We start from the raw sequence: 21,665 nt of genomic DNA on the forward strand, positions 1-21,665 counted from the left end.
TGGTCATGCATGCAGTACGAAAAAAATTAATTTCTCTGTTATTCTTCGACCAATCTTAATAAATTAGGTATCATTGGAATCGTGAAAAAATTGCTAACTTTTTGTCTCTTGTAAATTTTCTGTAAAATGGACGGTTTTCGAGATATTCGCCATCAAAAATTTAAAATGGCCGCCATTTTGAAAAATTTCAACGAAAAAATTTTTTTATTTTTTATAGTTGAGTCTTTATAGCATAAATATTCATGCCAAATTTCAGATCAATACAACATTTCGTTCTTGAGATAAAATTTTTAAGTGAAAAAAACAAAATGGCAGCTATAAGGATAACCGCTGAGTTTTGGACACTTCAAATATGACATTTGTAGTCTCCTAGCATCCAGGTACAATACCCTAAAATTCTCGACACTACTTCTGAAACACCCTGTATATAATATATACGGGTGTTCAGAAGTAGTGTCGAGAATTTTAGGTATTGTACCTGGATGCTAGGAGACTACAAATGTCATATTTGAAGTGTCCAAAACTCAGCGGTTATCCTTATAGCTGCCATTTTGTTTTTTTCACTTAAAATTTTTATCTCAAGAACGAAATGTTGTATTGATCTGAAATTTGGCATGAATATTTATGCTATAAGACTCAACTATAAAAAATAAAAAAAATTTTTCGTTGAAATTTTTCAAAATGGCGGCCATTTTAAATTTTTGATGGCGAATATCTCGAAAACCGTCCATTTTACAGAAAATTTACAAGAGACAAAAAAGTTAGCAAATTTTTTCACGATTCCAATGATACCTAATTTATTAAGATTGGTCGAAGAATAACAGAGAAATTAATTTTTTTCGTACTGCATGCATGACCACTTTTCACCATTTAAAGATCAATATTAATTTTTTAATTCCAGATGTATTAAGATGAAGCTTTGAAACTCGGTATGGCTCCATATGGGCAAACAGATGATTTTACAATGGTTTTCAGATGATAATGTTTGTCTTGTAAAAGTATTGTTGTTTCATTAAAAGTAAAGAACCAGATGTAGTGCTTCCTATTTCTTAGTCTCACGTTTCCTAGGTCTTATTTCTATCTTAAATTTCCAGTTTCAATATTTTCTTACGTTGCTTCTACACAAATATTTAATTATTGTAATGGAATTTAGTTCGCTGGAGTACACCGATATTCACTTCATGTATGGAGCAGCTCTTGGCAATGCGACCGAAGCAAGAAGAATGTATGCAGCTGCATTTCCAAACCGCCGTCTCCCTTCCGACAAGGTGTTCACAAGAACTCACAATCGGCTGAGAGAAGTTGGTTCATTTGAACGGAACAGGGTAATTGCTGGTAGGCCTCGAGCAGTTCGAAATGTTGCTTTTGAAGAGGAAGTATTGCAGAAATTCGATTTCAATCCTAGAACGAGTACGAGAGCAGTTGCAAAGCAAATCAATTCAAGTGCTTCTTCTGTGTGGCGTGTACTAAACAAGGAAAGACTTCACCCCTTCCGCTTTCAAAAAGTTCACTCATTGGTTGAACGCGACTATGAGCCAAGAGTAAACTGTGCCCGTTGGTTTCTTCAGCAAGACATTATCCAACCAAATTTCTAGAAAATGTGTTATTTACCGATGAGTCCAGCTTTACAAGAGAAGGAATCTTCAACTCTCGCAACAGTCACGTCTGGGCCTTAGACAATCCTCATGAGGTCAAAGTGCGTGGTTATCAGCATAGATTTTCGCTGAATGTTTGGACGGGTATCTTAGGTAATCGCGTGATTGGACCATACATTCTTCCTAATCGTCTGAATTCTCCCACGTACATTACTTTTTAAGAGACATACTACCAGAACTTTTGGAAGATGTGCCTCTTGCAAACAGATATAATATTTGGTTTCAACATGATGGTGCCCCTGCTCATTTCGGAAATGTTGTTACGGACTTTCTGAACATGACCTATCGTCAGCGGTGGATTGGGCGGGGTGGACCAGTACCGTGGCCCGCACGTTCACCTGACCTCAACCCTTTAGATTTTTTTTCTGGGGCCATATGAAAGACCTTGTTTACAGCACGCCAGTAGAAAACGAAGAAGACCTTGTGGCAAGAGTGGTTGCTGCAGCAGGTGCCATTCAAGATGATGAAAATGCTTTTATAGCAGTTCGACGGTCCATGATTGAAAGGTGCAGACTGTGTAATCAAGTTGAAGGACGGCATTTTGAGCAATTGCTGCATTAGTATCAGTGAACCGATTTGAGTGAAATTAATATTTTTCAATGTAAAATAAAATTTGGAGGAAAGTTATTCTTGTATATTTCTGTAATAAGAACGGTTTTCATGAAATTATAAAAAAATTAATATTGATCTTTAAATGGTGAAAAGTGGTCATGCATGCAGTACGAAAAAAATTAATTTCTCTGTTATTCTTCGACCAATCTTAATAAATTAGGTATCATTGGAATCGTGAAAAAATTTGCTAACTTTTTTGTCTCTTGTAAATTTTCTGTAAAATGGACGGTTTTCGAGATATTCGCCATCAAAAATTTAAAATGGCCGTTTGAGCAATTGCTGCATTAGTATCAGTGAACCGATTGAGTGAAATTAATATTTTTCAATGTAAAATAAATTTGGAGGAAAGTTATTTTGTATATTTCTGTAATAAGAACGGTTTTCATGAAATTATAAAAAAATTAATATTGATCTTTAAATGGTGAAAAGTGGTCATGCATGCAGTACGAAAAAAATTAATTTCTCTGTTATTCTTCGACCAATCTTAATAAATTAGGTATCATTGGAATTGTGAAAATTTGCTAACTTTTTGTCTCTTGTAAATTTTCTGTAAAATGGACGGTTTTCGAGATATTCGCCATCAAAAATTTAAAATGGCCGCCATTTTGAAAAATTTCAACGAAAAAATTTTTTTTATTTTTTATAGTTGAGTCTTTATAGCATAAATATTCATGCCAATTTCAGATCAATACAACATTTCGTTCTTGAGATAAAAATTTTTAAGTGAAAAAACAAAATGGCAGCTATAAGGATAACCGCTGAGTTTTGGACACTTCAAATATGACATTTGTAGTCTCCTAGCATCCAGGTACAATACCCTAAAATTCTCGACACTACTTCTGAAACACCCTGTATATTAATCCATTTTACAGACCTATGTTTTCGAAATTGTCGGCCGAGCGGCTAACGTAGAATGGGAAGGTTATCATGATTCAAGATCATGTTGTGATAATCTGATTTTAGCATCTAAACTTACTAGTAGTTCAGTGAACAGTAGACCTCACGCAGTATTCTCATCCACAAGTACCTGATTGAAACTATAGACCTTATGGAAATACAGCAATAGACTGGCTTCTCCACACATCTGTGTAATCACTGTCAGCTGATTTATGATGAATAATTCTATAAGTAAATTCGTATGGCTTTTGTTGGTGGGGAGTCCCTTGCGGGAAGGTCCCACCGCCTGAATATATCATTTAAGCCGTCAATAGGCCTTACGACTGTCATACTTCAGCCAGGACCGACAGTTAATAATTCTATAGTCTGATTTTACTCCAATATTGGCGTATGAAGGAGGCTCCTTTTTCCTTTTATATTATCCTTGAAATGCAAAATTTCCAAAATCTTTGTATATACGTCGACGCGCAATTAAAAAAGGAGCATACCTGTCAAATATCAAGAAAATCTATTACCGCGTTTTGCCGTAAATGCACAACAAAAAAACATATAAACATTCAAACATTCAAACATTAAGAGAAATGCCAAACCGTCGACTTGAATCTTAGACCTCACTTCGCTCGGTCAATCAGCTGTAATAAACACGTCACTCTGTGATAAAATTGTTTACTGGTATTGAAACGATAGTTTCAAGCACATAGGAAGTCCGTATTGAGATGTAAAAGAAAATATCGATTGTCAGATAAATTTCATGACTCAGGAAATAAAGTCAAGTGTGACATGAGATACATTGACTTTTTGGCGGTACGAGGTTAGCCGGGTAAGCTAGTGATTTGAAGAAGACAACAGGCAAAGCACAAAACTGTCTGTCTTTCTCTCAAATTTTGATGAATGAAAGTTTCAAAAATCTACCGGTCCAAAAACGTTCAAATTTGATAGGTATGTTCAGTTGGCCCTTTAGAGGCGCACTAAGAGATCTTTTGGCAATATTTTAACTCAAAGGGTGGTTTTTAAGGGTTCAAAGTTCGTCTTTTAGCATGTATATTCTTCTTATTCTCTTGATCATAATTGAAAAATGTCCATACAATATGTTAATATAGAACTATAATCCAGAGAGAGTACCTCTTCGAAACAGTTGTTAACTGGTAACTAAATTAATAATTTTGTCAGGTTGGCATTAAGTTGAGTTGACTTTGTTAGGTTGGCACCAAGTTCAAGATTGAAATGCATTTATCGCAGAAAAATTGATTGGGCACTGCCACTTCAATCAGAGCTATTCCTAGGAGTATTATATTACCAGCCGTCAGGCTCGCTTTGCTCGCCAAATCAGTTTAGCCAGACGTTTAGTCTGGACCCCCGACTGGATCGTCCTAACATATGATAAAAATGCTCAAATTAATGAAAAATGCAGGCGAGCGAAGCGAGCCTACTGATCTCATTCTTGGACGATCCAGTCGGGGGTCCAAGGGGCGGAGCCCCCTGGTTAGACGGATACGGCGAGCGAAGCGAGTCTTACGGCTGGTCAAAGATAAATTTAATCAGTTGAGTAGTTGAGACACATGATGATGCGTCATTCGTGAATTTCCTACCCGTTCGTGTATAAGCCAGTTTTTCCCTTTATTATATTACTCGCCGTCAGGCTCGCTTCGCTCGCCATATCCGTCTAGCCAGAGGGCTCCGCCCCCTGGACCCCCGACTCGATTATTCGAGAATGAGATCAGCAGGCTCGCTTCGCTCGCCTGCATTTTTAATTTGAGCATTTTTATCATACATTAGGACGATCCAGTCGGTGGTCCAGACTGAACGTTGTGGCTGAACGGATATGGCGAGCAAAGCGAGCCTAACGGCTAGTAATATAATATTCCCAGGAATAGCTCTGATTCAAGTAGCAGTGCCCAATCAATTTTTCCCGCGATCAAGCATTTCAATCCTCAACTTGGTGCCAACCTAACAAAGTCAACTCAACTTAATGCCAACCTGACAAAATTATTAATTTAGTTATCAGTTAACAACTGTTTAAAGAGGTACTCTGTGTAGATTATAGTTCTATATTAACATATGGTGTTGACATTTTTCCATTATGATTAAGAGAATAAGAAGAATATACATGCTAAAAGACGAACTTTGAACCCTTAAAAACCACCCTTAGAGTTAAAATATTGCCAAAAGATCTCTTAGTGCGCCTTTAAAGGGCCAACTGAACATACCTATCAAATTTGAACGTTTTTGGACCGGTAGATTTTTAGTTCTGCGAGTGAGTGAGTGAGTGAGTGAGTCAGTCAGTCAGTCAGTCAATCAGTCAGTGAGTGCCATTTCGGTTTTATAATATCTCTACTCTATGGTTTGTCAATGATCGAGTTTACACCCAAGTTTTACTAATATAGCTATTCTGCAACTGTTTCACAGGCAAAAACTCGTGGTTTATTCATGATTTTATTCCTCTAAAGAACTGAGAATAAATTCTAGTGAATAAGTCCTATCGAAAAAAAATCAAAACTCTACCACATTAATTCACATGCTCAATTCAGAATATACATGCTAAAAGACGAACTTTAAACCCTTAAAAACCACCCTTAGAGTTGAAATATTGCAAAAAGATTTCTTAGTGCGCCTCTAAAGGGCCAACTGAACATACCTACCAAATTTGAACGTTTTTGGTCCGGTAGATTTTTTGTTCTGCGAGTGAGTGAGTCAGTCAGTCAGTCAGTGAGTAAGTTCCATTTCACTTATATAAATATATATTGTATGATGATTCAATTATTTGTGATTATTGTCAATGAATGGAATTTTACAGGACAACTTCATTATAAATCAAATTAAATCACACCAGTTTTCAAAATAGTATATTTCGCACCTAGGGCCGAAAATGAGATATTTCCGGCTCGAAAACGGTTTTTTAAGTCCGAGGCCGTAAGCCGAGGACTAGAAAAGATTGAGAGCCGGAAATACCTTTTTGCCATGGTGCGAACGTTATTTTCGCCACACTGAAAAATAACAATATATATATATATGAGACTAATAAGTATTCTCATTGTCTACTATAAGCACTTCCGAAAGCAAAAGTGGAAGGTCATAGCTCTAGCAAATCTGAGGTAATCTGAATGAATATCAAGAAATTGTCCAAGTATTTTTTTTTTTTATTCTGATTTGTCTAAATAACCTAAAGATTATGTTCAATTATGTAAGAGGTTGAGTTTATACTTTTTATTCTTCCAAATGACAATAGATGATATTATTATAAATGTTTTAATTATTGAATGTAAAACACAATATTGAAAAGTTTTTGATCAGCTGGTTTATCACACTTGAAAAAAGTTTTTGATCAGCTGTTTTAGCACACTTGAAATTTGGCCAATCTGATGTGATCTGAATGTCAATGGAAGTTTAGGTTAGACGTTCTATCCTTCTCTGAAAATCTAATTATTTGAATAGTTTATAATATATATCTTCCTGTATTTTATTCATTTAAATAAAATGATAGTATATTATTACAGAATACTTTATTGAATTCTAGAAGCATAAAATGATTCCGTTTATCCACCATGTTCCATGACAAACGCTTTACTAGGAAGTTTGAGGTTAGATTCTATTATACTGGAAATTGAATTTGAATAGTTTATATATAATATCTCATTTGTATTTATCCATCCAAATAAAATGATAGTATCTTATTGCAAAAACTTTATTCAATTCTAGAAGCATAAACTGATTCCGTTTCATAAACTATTTTCTAAACAAGTTCACATCAAATCAGAATCAGCTGACTTCAAGGTTATTTTACAGCCCTAGGGCCGTAAAAATTTTACCGGCCTGGTCAGAAAACAATCACTTTCGGCCCCCATATGACGCACGTAAACCAGCTCATTACATCCAAGTGGGGCGAAAACATAATTACTAGACCTCGGGTGTGAATAAAGTTCGCCTTGCCAAACCATGTGTCATCTTGTTATTTGAGCCATAAAAACGTCCTACCACTATTGAAAAAAAAGCTTATTTTTCCATGATAAGATTTACTGGAAAAACTTACATGAGCGACCTTGGAGTTCATCAGTGGACAATCAGCATAAAAAACACGATAATAGATAATATCACCTCTACCCCAATAACGCACTCAAGAATCTAGAGCGTGACCTATTCTTTTCATCCTATTAGTCTCCTTCCTCCTCCTTGTGTCTGTCTCTCTTTTTTTCGCCTTCTTCTTCTTCTTCTTCTTCTTCTTCTTCTTCTTCTTCTTCTTCTTCTTCTTCCTCTTCTTCTTCTTCTTCTTCTTCTTCATCTTCTTCTCCTTTGCGTTCTTTTCCTTCTTCTACTTATGTTTCCCTCCCTTGACACGAGGCTTGTGGACATTGAGTGAGTGCCATTTCGCTTTTATATATAATAATGGATAGAAGATAGATAGTATGGCTTACTTTAGATAAGCTATAGTAGGCTATGATTATAGATGATGAATAATAATATGGAAGCCACATATTGAGTATGTAAATAGTAAATTGTCTAGGGTTATTTATATGTTGAAGCAATTAAAAAATTATGTACCTGATAGCTATGTAAGGTCAGCCTATTTTGCATTTTTTCAAAGTATTCTTTTATATGGCGTGTTGTTTTGGGGTAATTGTAGCCATGTTAGCAGTGTACTTTTACTTCAGAAAAAAGCCATCAGGATATTAGCAGATGCACGTAATAGTACTGAACATTGTAGACCTTTGTTTATTAAGTTGAGATCTTGACAATCATGAATCTTTATATATATACTGCTCTAATACATGTAAAAAAGGTAGAGAAAATTCCAAGACATACCATACATTCTTATGCAACAAGAAATAATAGACTGAATATACCATTCCAAAGGCTTTCAAAGTCAATGAAGCTACATATTATTGGTCTGAAACTGTACAATAAGTTACCTCTAAGCTTATAAATGAGTCTACAGATAGATTTAAAATGAAACTTTTCAACTGGTTAGTGAAAACACCAATGTATTCTATACAAGAGTTCTTGGATTCCGATATGATTATTGATGTTTATTCCTTGATTGCTTAAAGCTTTTCTTTCTTGTTTCAACATTTTGACAGGGCCTTGTTTGTACTGTTGTTTGTATAGTGATGAATATTTGAATTCTTCTGGCTTACTTTAGATGTAGTTATGTTTATGTGTTTATATATGTTATCGTATATGCTTTCAATTACATTAACTTATAACCTTCTGACTTGTATAATGTTAGTATAGTTTTAACTTTGTCTATTGCCAATGTTGCTTAATGACAATAAAAATTTATTTATTATTTATTATTATTTATTAATACTCACTCAGGAACTGATGTACTCTTGAGAGGCATATTGGAGAGAGATATCTGGTCTGGATATCTGGCCACCTTGATTATGAAAGAAGCCTTGTATTTGGGTTCGTCCCAGCATGGAAACACTTTCCTGGCATACGTTGTTTGGAACTCAGTCAGGACAACATCTCTGAAAAAAAAAATTAAAATTAAAGACACAATAGAATAAAGTTAGTCTTTACTTAAGCCTACTTTAGTGAGGTCCACGTTATAATGGCAGTGTTTGATTAGCTATGGTATTGCTATCCTTGTCTATCATTCAAAAAAGCGGATAGTGCTATCTCTTTCTCGCTTTGCTCTGTTGCCGAATCGTCTTTTAACAATGTAGAATTGATAAGTACTTCTCGCCACACTGCACAGAAAGCAGCTGTTTTCCAGTCCCTATGTAGATCTGAAAGACCTTGTTTGCAGACGACAGTAGATATAAAAGGCCGGTCCTGGGACACAAGTGTCCCAGGACCGGCCTTTACCTCAAGGTCATCCAGGTCAACCACCCCCAACCTCAAGGTCATCAAGGTCAACCACCCCCAACCTCAAGGTCATCCAGGTCAACCACTCTAACCTCAAAAAAAAAATGTCCCAGGACCGGCCTTTACCTCAAGGTCATCCAGGTCAACCACCCCCAACCTCAAGGTCATCAAGGTCAACCACCCCCCAACCTCAAGGTCATCCAGGTCAACCACCCCCAACCTCAAGGTCATCTAGGTCAACCACACCTACCTCAAGGTCATCTAGGTCAACCACACCTACCTCAAGGTCATCTAGGTCAACCACACCCACCTCAAGGTCATCTAGGTCAACCAGACCTACCTCAAGGTCATCCAGGTCAACCACTCTAACCTCAAAAAAAAAAATAAAAAATAAATAAATAAAAAAAAAAAAAAATAAAAAAAAAAATAAAAAAAAGATCACTGAAGGAAGTCAGCAGGGGGTTGAGAAGGGGAAGAAACAAAAGATTCAACCATCAAAGAAAAAATCAATGAAAGGAGGTCGAGGTCTTTACTTGAGACATCAGAAACAAAGGTTGGTACAGGTCTTTACTTGAGACAGCAGAGATCAAAGGTCGGTCAAGGTCTTTACTTGAGAAAGCAGAGAACAGCAACACCTTAGACATTATATTGAGGTACAATCAAAATCATATGCTATACAAATATGTATATATATTGGATACATAGCAGATTAGATTCATTGTGCTGGATCATCTGTGGAGAATAGACATTTTGTCCATCAACTGTGTATCTAGAACAATAAAGAAGATTGTACTCCTATTCTCAAAGTGGGCCGACTATGGTGAGTCAATTTACCATCAATCTCCCCATTTGATCTGAAGATGGTTGAGGATCATAGAAATGAGGAAGAGGAAACTGATATGGAGGAGGACAATGAGGTAGGGTGGAAGAGGAAGAGGAGGAAGAGGAAGAGGAGAGGAGGAGGAGGAGGAAGAGGAGGAGGAGGAAGAGGAAGAGGAGCAAAAGAGGAAAAGGAGGATGATGTAGTGGTGAGAAACTACTACACCTATACTTTTGACTCGAAGGAGCATCAATTACCTGAAGGAAAGAGGTTGTGAGGTGATTCAACATCAATGACAGGGTATCGTCTCTAACTGAAACAGTGTTCTAGAGGTATCACTGAATATCATCCGAAGACTATCAGACAACATAGAAGACTTGCCAAGGACTAGTGCTGGAAAAGGAGTCTACAAGGAAAAGGAATCTACGACATCACGCTTGACATGGACCAAGGAGAAACATCATGGATACATCACTTTTCTGCATACTCAATATGATAAACACTTGGATTTTGGAACAGAGATATACCTGCTTGTAGTAAACTTTTCAATGAAGGATATTGAATTGATCAATAATAGCTAATTGTATTCCAAACTGTTTACTTATTACCTACCATCTCCTTAGATATAGTTTAGCTATAATTATATTCTGAGTGCCACTGACTGCGCACTGAATGCTTATGCTCAGCCGGCGGGACAATTGCCAGTCGCAGCAGGTCGACTGTTGGTGGCGGTCGGACGACCGGTGAGGCGACCGTGGGGCGACCGGTGGCCAGCGACCGGCGGCGGCCGGACGACGGCGGCCGGGCGACCGGTGGTGGGGCGACCGCGGCGGCCGGGCGACTGGTGCGATAGTGGGGTGACTGGTGGCAATGGTGGGATGACTGGTGACGATAGTGGTACGACTGGTGGTAATAGTGGGACGACTGGCGGCGATAGTGGGGCGACTGGCGGCGATAGTGGGACGACTGGCGGCGATAGTGGGGCGACCGGCGGCGGCCGGGCGACCGGTGGGGCGACCGCGGCGGCCAGGCGACTGGTGCGGCCGGGCGACCGGTGGCGGGCGGACCGGCGGGGCAACCGGCGGCCGGCGACTGGTGGCGGGGCGACTGGCAGTGTTGGCCCCAGTCTACCCACTACATACAAAAAATATATCCTCTGGTTCTGGTGATACTGACCTTTATACTTACCTTTACCGCCTTGGATTCGAGCCTAGAACCTCCACTGGGGAGCTGACTTGCTAACCACTACACCATAGAGGATTTATGTTTAAAGACTTAAATTATATGAAATATGATATTTCTTCATACTAATGTTAACGAAGAATTGAGAAGTGAGTCATGATGGGGTGGTATTGTCATAAACCTTTTGACAAGGAAGGTTATCACCACCACCACCACCACCACTTGTCCTGAGTTCAGAGCCCCAAGTTCAGAGCCCCAAGTTCAGAGTTCATAGCCCCAAGTTCAGAGTTCATAGCCCCGAGTTCATTTTTTTTTTCCATTTATTCCTGATTTTATGTGTTTTTTTTTTTTTTTTCATTTTTTTTTCTTTTAAACAAATACACAAAAATCACACACACACGTACTGGTGGTACACACACGTATTGGGACACGACTGTACAAGACACAATGTCCCACTCCTTGTAGAACAACTCCTTTTATACCCCAGTTCAGGATCTAGAGGGAATTTTTTCCCTTTTTCCCTTTTTTCCCGATTTTATGTGTTTTTAATTTTTTTTTTTTTTAAATTTTTTATTTTTTTTTTATTTTATTTTATTTTTTTTTGATGTTTTTTTTTTTAATTTTTTTTCTTTTTTTTTAATTTTTTTTCTTTTTTTTTTATTTTATTTTATTTTTTTTTAATTTTTTTTTTTTTTTTTTTTTTTTATTTTTTTTTAATTTTTTTTCTTTAATTTTTTTTTTTTTTTTTTGAGGTTAGAGTGGTTGACCTGGATGACCTTGAGGTAGGTCTGGTTGACCTAGATGACCTTGAGGTGGGTGTGGTTGACCTAGATGACCTTGAGGTTAGGGTGGTTGACCTAGATGACCTTGAGGTGGGTGTGGTTGACCTAGATGACCTTGAGGTTAGGGTGGTTGACCTAGATGACCTTGAGGTGGTGTGTGGTTGACCTGGATGACCTTGAGGTTGGGGGTGGTTGACCTGGATGACCTTGAGGTAGGGTGGTTGACCTTGATGACCTGAGGTTGGGTGGTGACCTGGATGACCTTGAGGTGGGGGTGGTTGACCTGGATGACCTTGAGGTTGGGGGTGGTTGACCTGGATGACCTTGAGGTTAGGTGATTGACCTAGATGACCTTGAGTTGGGGGTGGTTGACCTGGATGACCTTGAGGTTGGGGGGGTGACCTGGATGACCTTGAGGCGCCTGGATGACCTTGAGATAAAGCGGGTCCTGGGACACTTGTGTCCCAGGATCCGCCTTTTTATACTACTGACGACGTCAGAAAAGGGTTTCTTTCCCGGTCTAGACCAGAAAGTTGTCTCTTTCCAGCCGCTCATGGAAGTATTTTAATAAGTCATCCGCTAGATCGGGTGAGTGTCCACTTTCATCATCAGCTGAAGTCGCCATGATTTCAGTTCCAATTTCGAATCAAACTAATTCGCTTCACAACCAGTTTTATTCAATTATTTATTGTTGATTAGTGCATTCCGAATTTTCAAAAATGCTTGAAGATGACAGTGGTATTCCAAGTGAAATTTTAAAAGAATCTAAATCCTGACTGCAAATCTTCTACCACTAAAATCAAGAGATAGGTACGATAGCTTAACGAGTATTCTTTATTTTGTATTCTTTATTTATTTTGTCAGCAATACCTGCAGTGTGGCGAAAAATATCGTTCGCACCACGGGCAAAAATGTTTTTCCATCTCTCAATCTTTTCTAGTCCTCGGCCTATGGCCTCGGACTTGAAAACCGATTTCGAGCTGGAAAAATCTCATTTTCTGCTCTAGGTGTGAAATATACTATAACAGAATATCAGATCTTAATTATGTAAATTCATTATGAAATTATTGAAAAATATAATCTCTTGCTTAATAAAATAATATCGGGGCACCGAGCTTCGCTCGTTATTTATTTATTGACTTTTGATAAACCGAAAACAATTATTTAAAATGATTGGGGAAGTACTAACAGGCACAGCCTGAAACTGTTTCTTTCCCGAATTTCGATTTATACAGTATAAATAGTCCAGAAAGTAGGTTATGTTCCATACACTTGAATTCAGGTTCAATTTTCTGTTCAAACATTTTAGAACAAAAAAAAAAAATTATAATTTAGATTACATACAAACCAAATTGAATAACAAAATAACACTCACTAATCATTTAAAATTGTCAAATAATGATCAACTTTGAAAATTATGATATACTCTAGTTTAGGAGGATTATCATGTCATGTCAACAAATCAGATAATTTTTTCACTTTTTGTGTAGTTGAGAAGTTGATATTGTGGTAATTATTGACAATTTTGGTTTTGACAACCACATTTGTGGTTTTTTGACAATTTCATAGTCTTTTTCATTCAGAATCAGATTATGTTGATTTTTTGACTTTTCTTGCTCAGTACTATCTATGTAAATTCCACGGTTCTCTAGATAAAGGTAAAAACCAAACTTTGAAGCCGTTCGCAGCTGTGTAAAACATCTTATATATTTAAATGGTGTCCTCATTCTAAGCTGGTCGCCCAGAACAAAATTTGGATTCAAAACCTTGTAAAATGGGAAAGAAATTGAATGAATTGAAATTGAAAGAAATTGCTTCCTGTTTGTCTGCTTCGTACAATGCTAAACCATGCCTACTTACTATATCCCATTTCATCCTACTAAGTGATGCTACCAAATTTCCTTGTTGGTTCCAATCAGTATTGAAAGAGGCTTAATCTAATTGATACTTTACCAAATTCACCCAGTTGAGACTATTTCTGTTTTGATAGAACTGACTTCCCGACAAAATCATAAGTTTTCTAGGGCAAATCTTTGGATACCTGTCTTCTGGCATGTTTAATATTTTCATCAACCATTTCTGGAAAGTTATAACGTGGATCTCACTTTATCTGAATTACTTTCTACCTATCTAACCATTGTCTCCCTCTTTTTTTCTCTTCCTCTGTCTCTCTCTTTTGGTAGAGAGTTAGTGGGTAGGATATTTTGAATATTCTTTCCGAAGAATGGACATTGATATGGCCAAAGCTCCGCCAATTTATGTACATGCATAACAATATGGTTATTATCTATAGTTATTATATTACAAATTGCTTTTTCATATCATATACAGTTCAATAATTATTCTCTTAGTCTATATTATGTAAATTCATCTATAATGTTGCTGTATTGCAAGCTATTGTATATAAGTGTATAAGCCAGTATATTGTAATCTACATAAATAAAGTACTCAATCAATCAATCAATCAATCTTTTGGTAGAGAGTTAGTGGGAGGATACTTCGAATATTCTTTCCGAAGAATGGACATTGATATGTCCGAAGCTCCGCCAATTATGTAGATGCATACAATATGATTATTATCTATAGTTATTATATTACAAATTGCTTTTTCATATATACAGTTCAATAATTATTCTCTTAGTCTATATTATGTAAATTCATCTATAATGTTGCTGTTTGCAAGCTATTGTATATAAGTGTATAAGCCAGTATATTGTAATCTACATAAATAAAGTACTCAATCAATCAATCAATCAATCTTTTGGTAGAGAGTTAGTGGGAGATACTTCGAATATTCTTTCGAAGAATGGACATTGATATGTCCGAAGCTCCGCCATTTATGTTGCATAACAATATGATTAATTATCTATAGTTATTATATTACAACTGCTTTTTCATATCATATACAGTTCAATAATTATTTTCTTAGTCTATATTATGTAAATTCATCTATAATTTTGCTGTATTGTAAGCTATTGTATATAGTGTATAAGCCAGTAATATTGTAATCTATATAAATAAAGTACTCAATCAATCAATCAATCTCTCTCTCTCTCCGCCGACCACAGAGTCATAAAGTGGTCACACACGCCAGCAATTTCCATCCCATATCACATTGCATGCGGCTACAATAAATTGATGGTACAGCAGTAGCTCTATCCACTTAATGAAATACAACTCTGCCAGCATACACGACACTCAAATTCACTTGAATCTATCAGCATGTGTTTCAATTACAAGCATTGATGTTAAGTATACGGAATACTGACAGTTGCAAGTATATTTCACTGTTGAGATTCACTCTAAACTGTCAGCATTAGTTAAACGGGAAGCATTCATGTCATAAATGGGAAATCCTGACAGTTTTAAGTGAATTCCAGTGCGATTAGATCCACTTTCTGGCAGCATTAGTTAAATGAGAACCATTGATGTTACTCCATGAGGAATACTGACAGATAAAAGTGAATTACAGAGTGGTTAGATTCTCTCTCTACTGGCAGCATAGGTTAAATAGAAACCATTGATGTTACTCCATAAGGAATACTGACAGATGAAAGTGAATTCGAGTGTGATTAGATTCTTATAAAAATGGCAGCATTAGTTAAATGAGAAGCATAGATGTTATAAATAGGAAATTCTGACAGTTTAGAGTCAATTCTAGTGCGGTTGGATTCTCTTACATCTGGCAGCATTAGTTAAATGATAACCATTGATGTTATTCCATAAGGAATCCTGACAGTTTAAGTGAATTCCAGTGTGGTTAGATTCTTTATATATCTGTCAGCATGGGTTAAAGGAGAAGCATTGATGCAATTTATGATAGCTCCTGACAGTTTGCAGTGAAATACACAACACTAGGAGTTAGTGTGGTCGCCTGCTATTCTTTCTGGGGAAATTATAGGGGGTGACCTCCCCTGAACCCCCCAGGGGGCAGTTTAAGGTCAAGGAAGTCGATTAGGAAAGGTCAGTTTGAAAATTTACTAGGTTACTTCCATCCCCTTCCATCACCCTAATAACTGGGTTAGATACCTCTCTTCTTGCCCCGATACCTTTCCATATATCTTAGAAGGGGCTTGTGAGCTTATATCAATCAGTATTCAGAAATTCAGAAAATAATTTGGGATACTCATGGAATAAAAATAGAGTATGAATAATAGTGAGATAGAACTGTGTTGATCTTTATTCTTTAGGACTACTTTTAATATGAATAAAAATATAAATCTCAGTACCCTTTGACATATTATTTTCCTCCACCTACTGTCTAAAGTACTTACTTTACTCCCTGAAGCCTAATACTAAAGTGTCACTTTTTCGCTCTCGGTAGTAAAAAACAGAAAAACTCCCTAGGGAGTAAAAGTGACTCCATTTAAATAACATGGGAAGCATCTCTATTTTAAAAACGTACATTTGGAATAGGTCAGAAGGTCTAAGCTCAGATGAGGAAACATATAGAGTAGTCATTAAACCAACTAAATTCAATACCTCAACCAGACATTTGATCGATATATAAAATATATGTTTGTATGCTGAAATTATTATTACAAACTTCTTATCACTATACTAAAAAAAATGTATATATTTTTTTCTTTTATTCCATGTTATTCAAAATATCAGCCAACGAATATTACTTATTAACTAATGAAATTTGAAATGGGAACTTCATCATAGCTGTAGTTTTGGCTGTCATTGTTGTGACAACTTCAGCCGACAGATAGTGCTGTCGGTGGAGAACTGTGATTACAAGCCAGCTGTTTCTGTTTACTTTTTAGATTATGTTGTAACACATTGTTTGGTCACATACGTTTTTAAAATTATTTTATTAGCAGTTTTTATAAAAATGTAGGTGGAGGAAAAATGTTGTGTATATCACGGAAAAATGTTTTTCTCCCTCAGGAAAATTGTTGCCCTCGGCTTCGCCTCGGACTTCAAACTTTTCCCTCAAGGAGAAAAAACAGCACTTTTCACTCTAGATATACAAATAACTATTATTACATGTTTCGAACATTAAAGCCATTTTCAAATGATTTTTTCAAGTGAAATTTTTATTTCAACCTTTTGGTGTATGAATTGCAATGAGAACAAATTATTTTGGGTTTAAGCCTTTTGTACTTTCCCGCCATAGTGATATCCAAGTTATAATGGTAGTGTTTGATTAGCAATGCTATTGCTATCCTTGTCTATCATTCAACAAAGCGGATAGCGCTAACTCTTTCTCGCTTCGCTCTTCTGCCAGATCTTCTTTTAACAGAGTAGAATTGATAATTAATTGACAAAATATTTCATCTTTATTATGAAAATTCATCAATGAATTATTGAAAAATATAGGGCCGGTTTCTGAGCTCGGGATTTAGCTAAGTCCTAGACTTTAAACAGTTGGAGTCAGAAAATTGGCTTCCCCAAACCAATTTGGGGCGTAGTTGCTGCTTTTATTTTCTCATTTCTATAATTGGAAACGTTTTTCCTCACGAAACTAGACATTTCTAAATAATTAAAATAGCTGAAACTTTACACTATTTTCCCTTTACTTTATTTTGTGTTCAATTTTCTAGTTTTTCAAAATTCAATTCAAACGTGACTATGACAATGACTGCGACTTTGGGAAACCAATTTTCTGACTCCAGCTGTTTAAAGTCTAGGACTTAGCTGAATCCTGAGCTCGGAAACCAGCTCATAATTACTTGATTAATGAAATATAATTGATTATTTCAAACGAGAATGAACAGTTAATATTACATCAATAAACCTGTATCAGCTACCGTCTATAGAAGGCATCGACAATATGCTCTGCAACGTTGTTATCCTATCTTTCTCCTCTGCTATTATAACGTGAACCTCACTATAGTGTTATATATTCATAATACTGGCTTGCTATTTGATGAAACTGGCCCCTCCCACAAAATGGCGTCGATGAGATGTCAACGACCAATGAGAAGCCGTTATCACCAACATGAGATGGTGTGAGTTGTATTAAATGTGATGAATAAATGAATTAAGAAAAGGATAAATAGATGAATGGATCAATGAATAAATAGATGAATAAATAAATAATGAATTTTATTCTACTCACCCGCCAATCTTCGTATAATCATCATCATAGCTGGCATGGTACATCCCCGCCTCAATTCCGAAATTCCCTTCAAACTTAATCCTCAGCTGGTAGTCTGAATTGGCCGTGAGATTTTGAACAGGGGTCACCACCAACCACTGGGGAATCCTCTTAATCAAAAAATCCCTAATCTCCACTTTTTTCCCTCCGTCCGTCAAATCGACCATCTGCACACTTTTCACTTTTATATCGTCAGCATTCAACACCACTCTACTAACTTCCGACCCTGTATCATCTGTCTGTCCCAGAATATCAACTTCCCCGTGGAATTTCTTTGATTTAATGTCGGGTACCAGGCTCAGTATGTATTGGGTGGGGATGATCGACTCGGGTAGGACGAAAGCGTCATTGTCTGGGTCGAAAGCTGGGATCGTCCAGGTGAGAGGAACGGCCGAAACTAGTGTACCGCCGAGGAGGATTAGGACGGTTGGTAGAGTCCAATAACTAGTGATTATAGAGTTGTACATTGTTGTAGGTCACTGGCAGTTCATAGTTTTGATAAAACGTTTGAAAAACTAGAGTTTGAAAGTAGAATTAGTTCACTAGAAGTTCACTAGTTCATAGTTTTGATAGAAACGTTTATAACACTAGAGTTTTAGAGTGAATTTGTTCTTAAGAGTTCACTAGAGTCAGTCAATGAGAGTTCATAGTTTTGATAAATAAGTTTGGAAAACTAGAGTTTGAAAGTAGAGTTAGTCCACTAGAGTCACTAGTAGTTCATAGTTTTTATAGAAACTCTAAAAACACTAGAGTTTTGGAGTGAAGTTGTTCTTAAGAGTTCACTGGAGTCAGTCACTGGGAGTTCATAGTTTTGATGAATAAGTTTGGAAAACTAGAGTTCAGGGGTAGAGTTTGAAATTAGAGTTCACTAGAGTCACTGGGAGTTCATAGTCTTGATAGAAACTTTAAAAACACTAGAGTTTTGGAGTAAAGTTGTTCTTAACAGTTCATAAGAGTCAGTCACTGAGAGTTCATAGTTTTGATGAATACGTTTGGAAAACTAGAGTTCAGGGGTAGATTTTTTGAGAGTTTACGAGTGTCACTGGTAGTTAATAGTCTTGATAGAAACGTTTGAAACACTAGAGTTTTGGAGTGAAGTTGTTCTTGAGAGTCCACTAGGGTAAGTCAGTCACTGGGAGTTCATAGTTTTGATAAATACGTTTGGAAAACTAGAGTTCAGGGGTAGATTTTTTGAGAGTTTACGAGTGTCACTGGTAGCTAATAGTCTTGATAGAAACGTTTGAAACACTAGAGTTTTGGAGTGAAGTTGTTTTGAGAGTTCACTACAATAACTGAGTCTTCATAGTTCCAATTGGATAGTTTGGATAACTAGAGTTTAATAGTAAAGTTCTCAAGCGGATCACTAGGTATTCATATTCTGCTAGAACGATTCAGAACAAATTACCTTTTTTGGTTTGAAAAATTATTTTTTTAAATTAAGTGATCGTCACTACCAAAGTAAGTGCATTTCACTCCAAAAGTGTTTTCAAGTTTGATTTTAACAGTGAAAAAGTATGGATATGCAACAGAGTAATTATTTTTGGATTGTTTAGATTATTGTCACATTTGGATATTATTTGGAATTAATTAATATTATTCATTAAAAAATTGTCTAATTTGAATATAGCTTATTGGATCAAGTTTATAGGAGTGTCACTAAGGGCCGGGCTTTCCGAGCTCGGGATTTAGCTAAGTCCTAGACTTTAAACAGCTGGAGTCAGAAAATTGGTTTTCCAAAACGGGGCGTAGTCGCAGTCATTGTCATAGTCACGTTTGAATTAAATTTCGAAAGACTAGAAAATTGAACACAAAATAAAATAAAGAGAGAATATTGTAAAGTTTCAGCTGTTTTGAATTATTCAGAAATATTTTATTTCGACAAGGAAAAAGTTTCCATTATAAAAATGAGAAATTAAAAACTGCGACTACTGTTATAAAAACTGCGACTACGCCCCGTTTTGGAAAGCCAATTTTCTGACTCCAGCTGTTTAAAGTCTAGGACTTAGCTAAATCCCGAGCTCGGAAACCGGCCCCAAGTGTTCTCAGTTTTGATAGAGACTCTTGGAAAGCTACCTATAGGGAGAGATGAGTTCCCGAGGTCACAAGGTATTCATAGTCTGCCAAAAATGATTCATAAATAATTCCCTTTTTTCGGTTCAGGAAATAATTGTTTTTGAATGTGTCCTGTATGTCTTGGATGGATAATTATTATTATTGAACGAAAATCCAAATTAAATGCTGTAATTCACCCCGAAGACTTCTGCTACTGCAAATATTGACAACAGGGTGAACAGCTAGATGGAAATTCGATGAGCGCTACTATTCAAAAATAGTAGATCTGTAGATTGGATGGATAAGTTAACACTGAATGTTCAGAATTTCCCAATAGTTTACAAAAATGAAGTGACTTGGATTTGGGATGTATTGATTTTCTGGATGTTATAAAATAGAATGTTCAAGTAAGTTTTATTATTTCTGGAGAGTTTATCTTCTTATATGTTTGATGTTAGATGCAGCTTCAATACTAGTAGTTCTCTGAGCTGTAGACCTCACACAGTATTCTCATCCACAAGTATCTGATTGAAACTATAGACATAGACCTTAGTCCATACATCAATAGACTGGCTTCTCCACACATCTGTGTAATCACTTATTATCTGATTTATGATGAATATTCTATAGTCTGATTTTTACTCTAATATTGGCGTGAGAAGGAGGCTCCTTTTTCCTTTTATATTTTCCTTGAAATGCAAAATTTCCAAAAACCTTGTATATACGTCGACGCGCAATTGAAAAAGGAACATACCTGTCAAATTCCATGAAAATCTATTACCGCGTTTCGCCTTAAATGCGCAACATATAAACATAAGTTATAAACATTTAAACATTAAGAGAAATGCCAAACAGTCGACTTGAATCTTAGACCTCACTTTGCTCGGTCAATTACACATTCATATTACATGTAAACATTCAAACATTCGAACATTTAAACATTCAACATTCAAACATTCAAACATCCAATCATTCAAACATTCAAACATTCAAACATTCAAACATTCAAACATTCAACATTCAAACATTCAAACATTCAACATTCAAACATTCAAACATTCAAACATTCAAACATTCAAACATTCAAACATTCAAACATTTAAACATTCAAACATTCAAACATTCAAACATTCAAACATTCAACATTCAAAATTCAAACATTCAAACATTCAAACATTCAAACATTCAAACATTCAACATTCAAACATTCAAACATTCAAAATTCAAACATTCAAACATTCAAACATTCAACATTCAAACATTAAACATTCAAACATTCAAACATTTAAACATTCAAACATTCAAACATTCAACATTCAAACATTCAAACATTCAAACATTCAACATTCATTCAGACATTCAAACATTCAAACATTCAAACATTCAAACATTTAAACATAAGGAGAAATGCAAACCGTCGACTTGAATCTTAGACCTCACTTCGCTCGGTCAATAATGTAGATTGTTGGAAGATGTATTAGATGGTACAATTCTAGATAAACATTTATACTCACAATATTATCCTTTCACATTCAGATGAATTTGAATAGAAACTGTTTCTCTATTATCTCAACTAAAATTTATCAAATATCATCATCATCATCATCATCAAAAATCGACATGATCACTCCAACACTTCTGTTAAAGCTTCTCAAGAGATCCATCAGATCTTCAAGATATCCCATTAAGCGAACCTCATTAGATATTTCAAGTGGGAATACACTTGAAACCGTTCCATCACATTTTAATGAATC

At 36.1% G+C, this 21,665-nt stretch overlaps 1 protein-coding gene across 1 annotated transcript in view; it reads right to left on the minus strand.

Moving 5' to 3' along the window:
• The window catches only part of LOC120352862 (aminopeptidase Q-like), an 86,140-nt gene that overhangs the window by 51,823 nt on the left and 12,652 nt on the right, over window positions 1-21,665 (minus strand). The window contains exons 2-3 of the mRNA XM_039435172.1: window positions 17,821-19,237; window positions 8,471-8,629 (exon numbers count right to left, since the gene is read on the minus strand). Of these exons, the coding sequence (XP_039291106.1) occupies window positions 8,471-8,629; window positions 17,821-18,326 (665 nt within the window). The 5' untranslated portion in view covers window positions 18,327-19,237. The remainder of the gene's footprint in view (window positions 1-8,470; window positions 8,630-17,820; window positions 19,238-21,665) is intronic.

This window comes from Nilaparvata lugens, chromosome 8 (genome assembly GCF_014356525.2).
Source record: "Nilaparvata lugens isolate BPH chromosome 8, ASM1435652v1, whole genome shotgun sequence".
Lineage (NCBI taxonomy): Eukaryota > Metazoa > Arthropoda > Insecta > Hemiptera > Delphacidae > Nilaparvata > Nilaparvata lugens.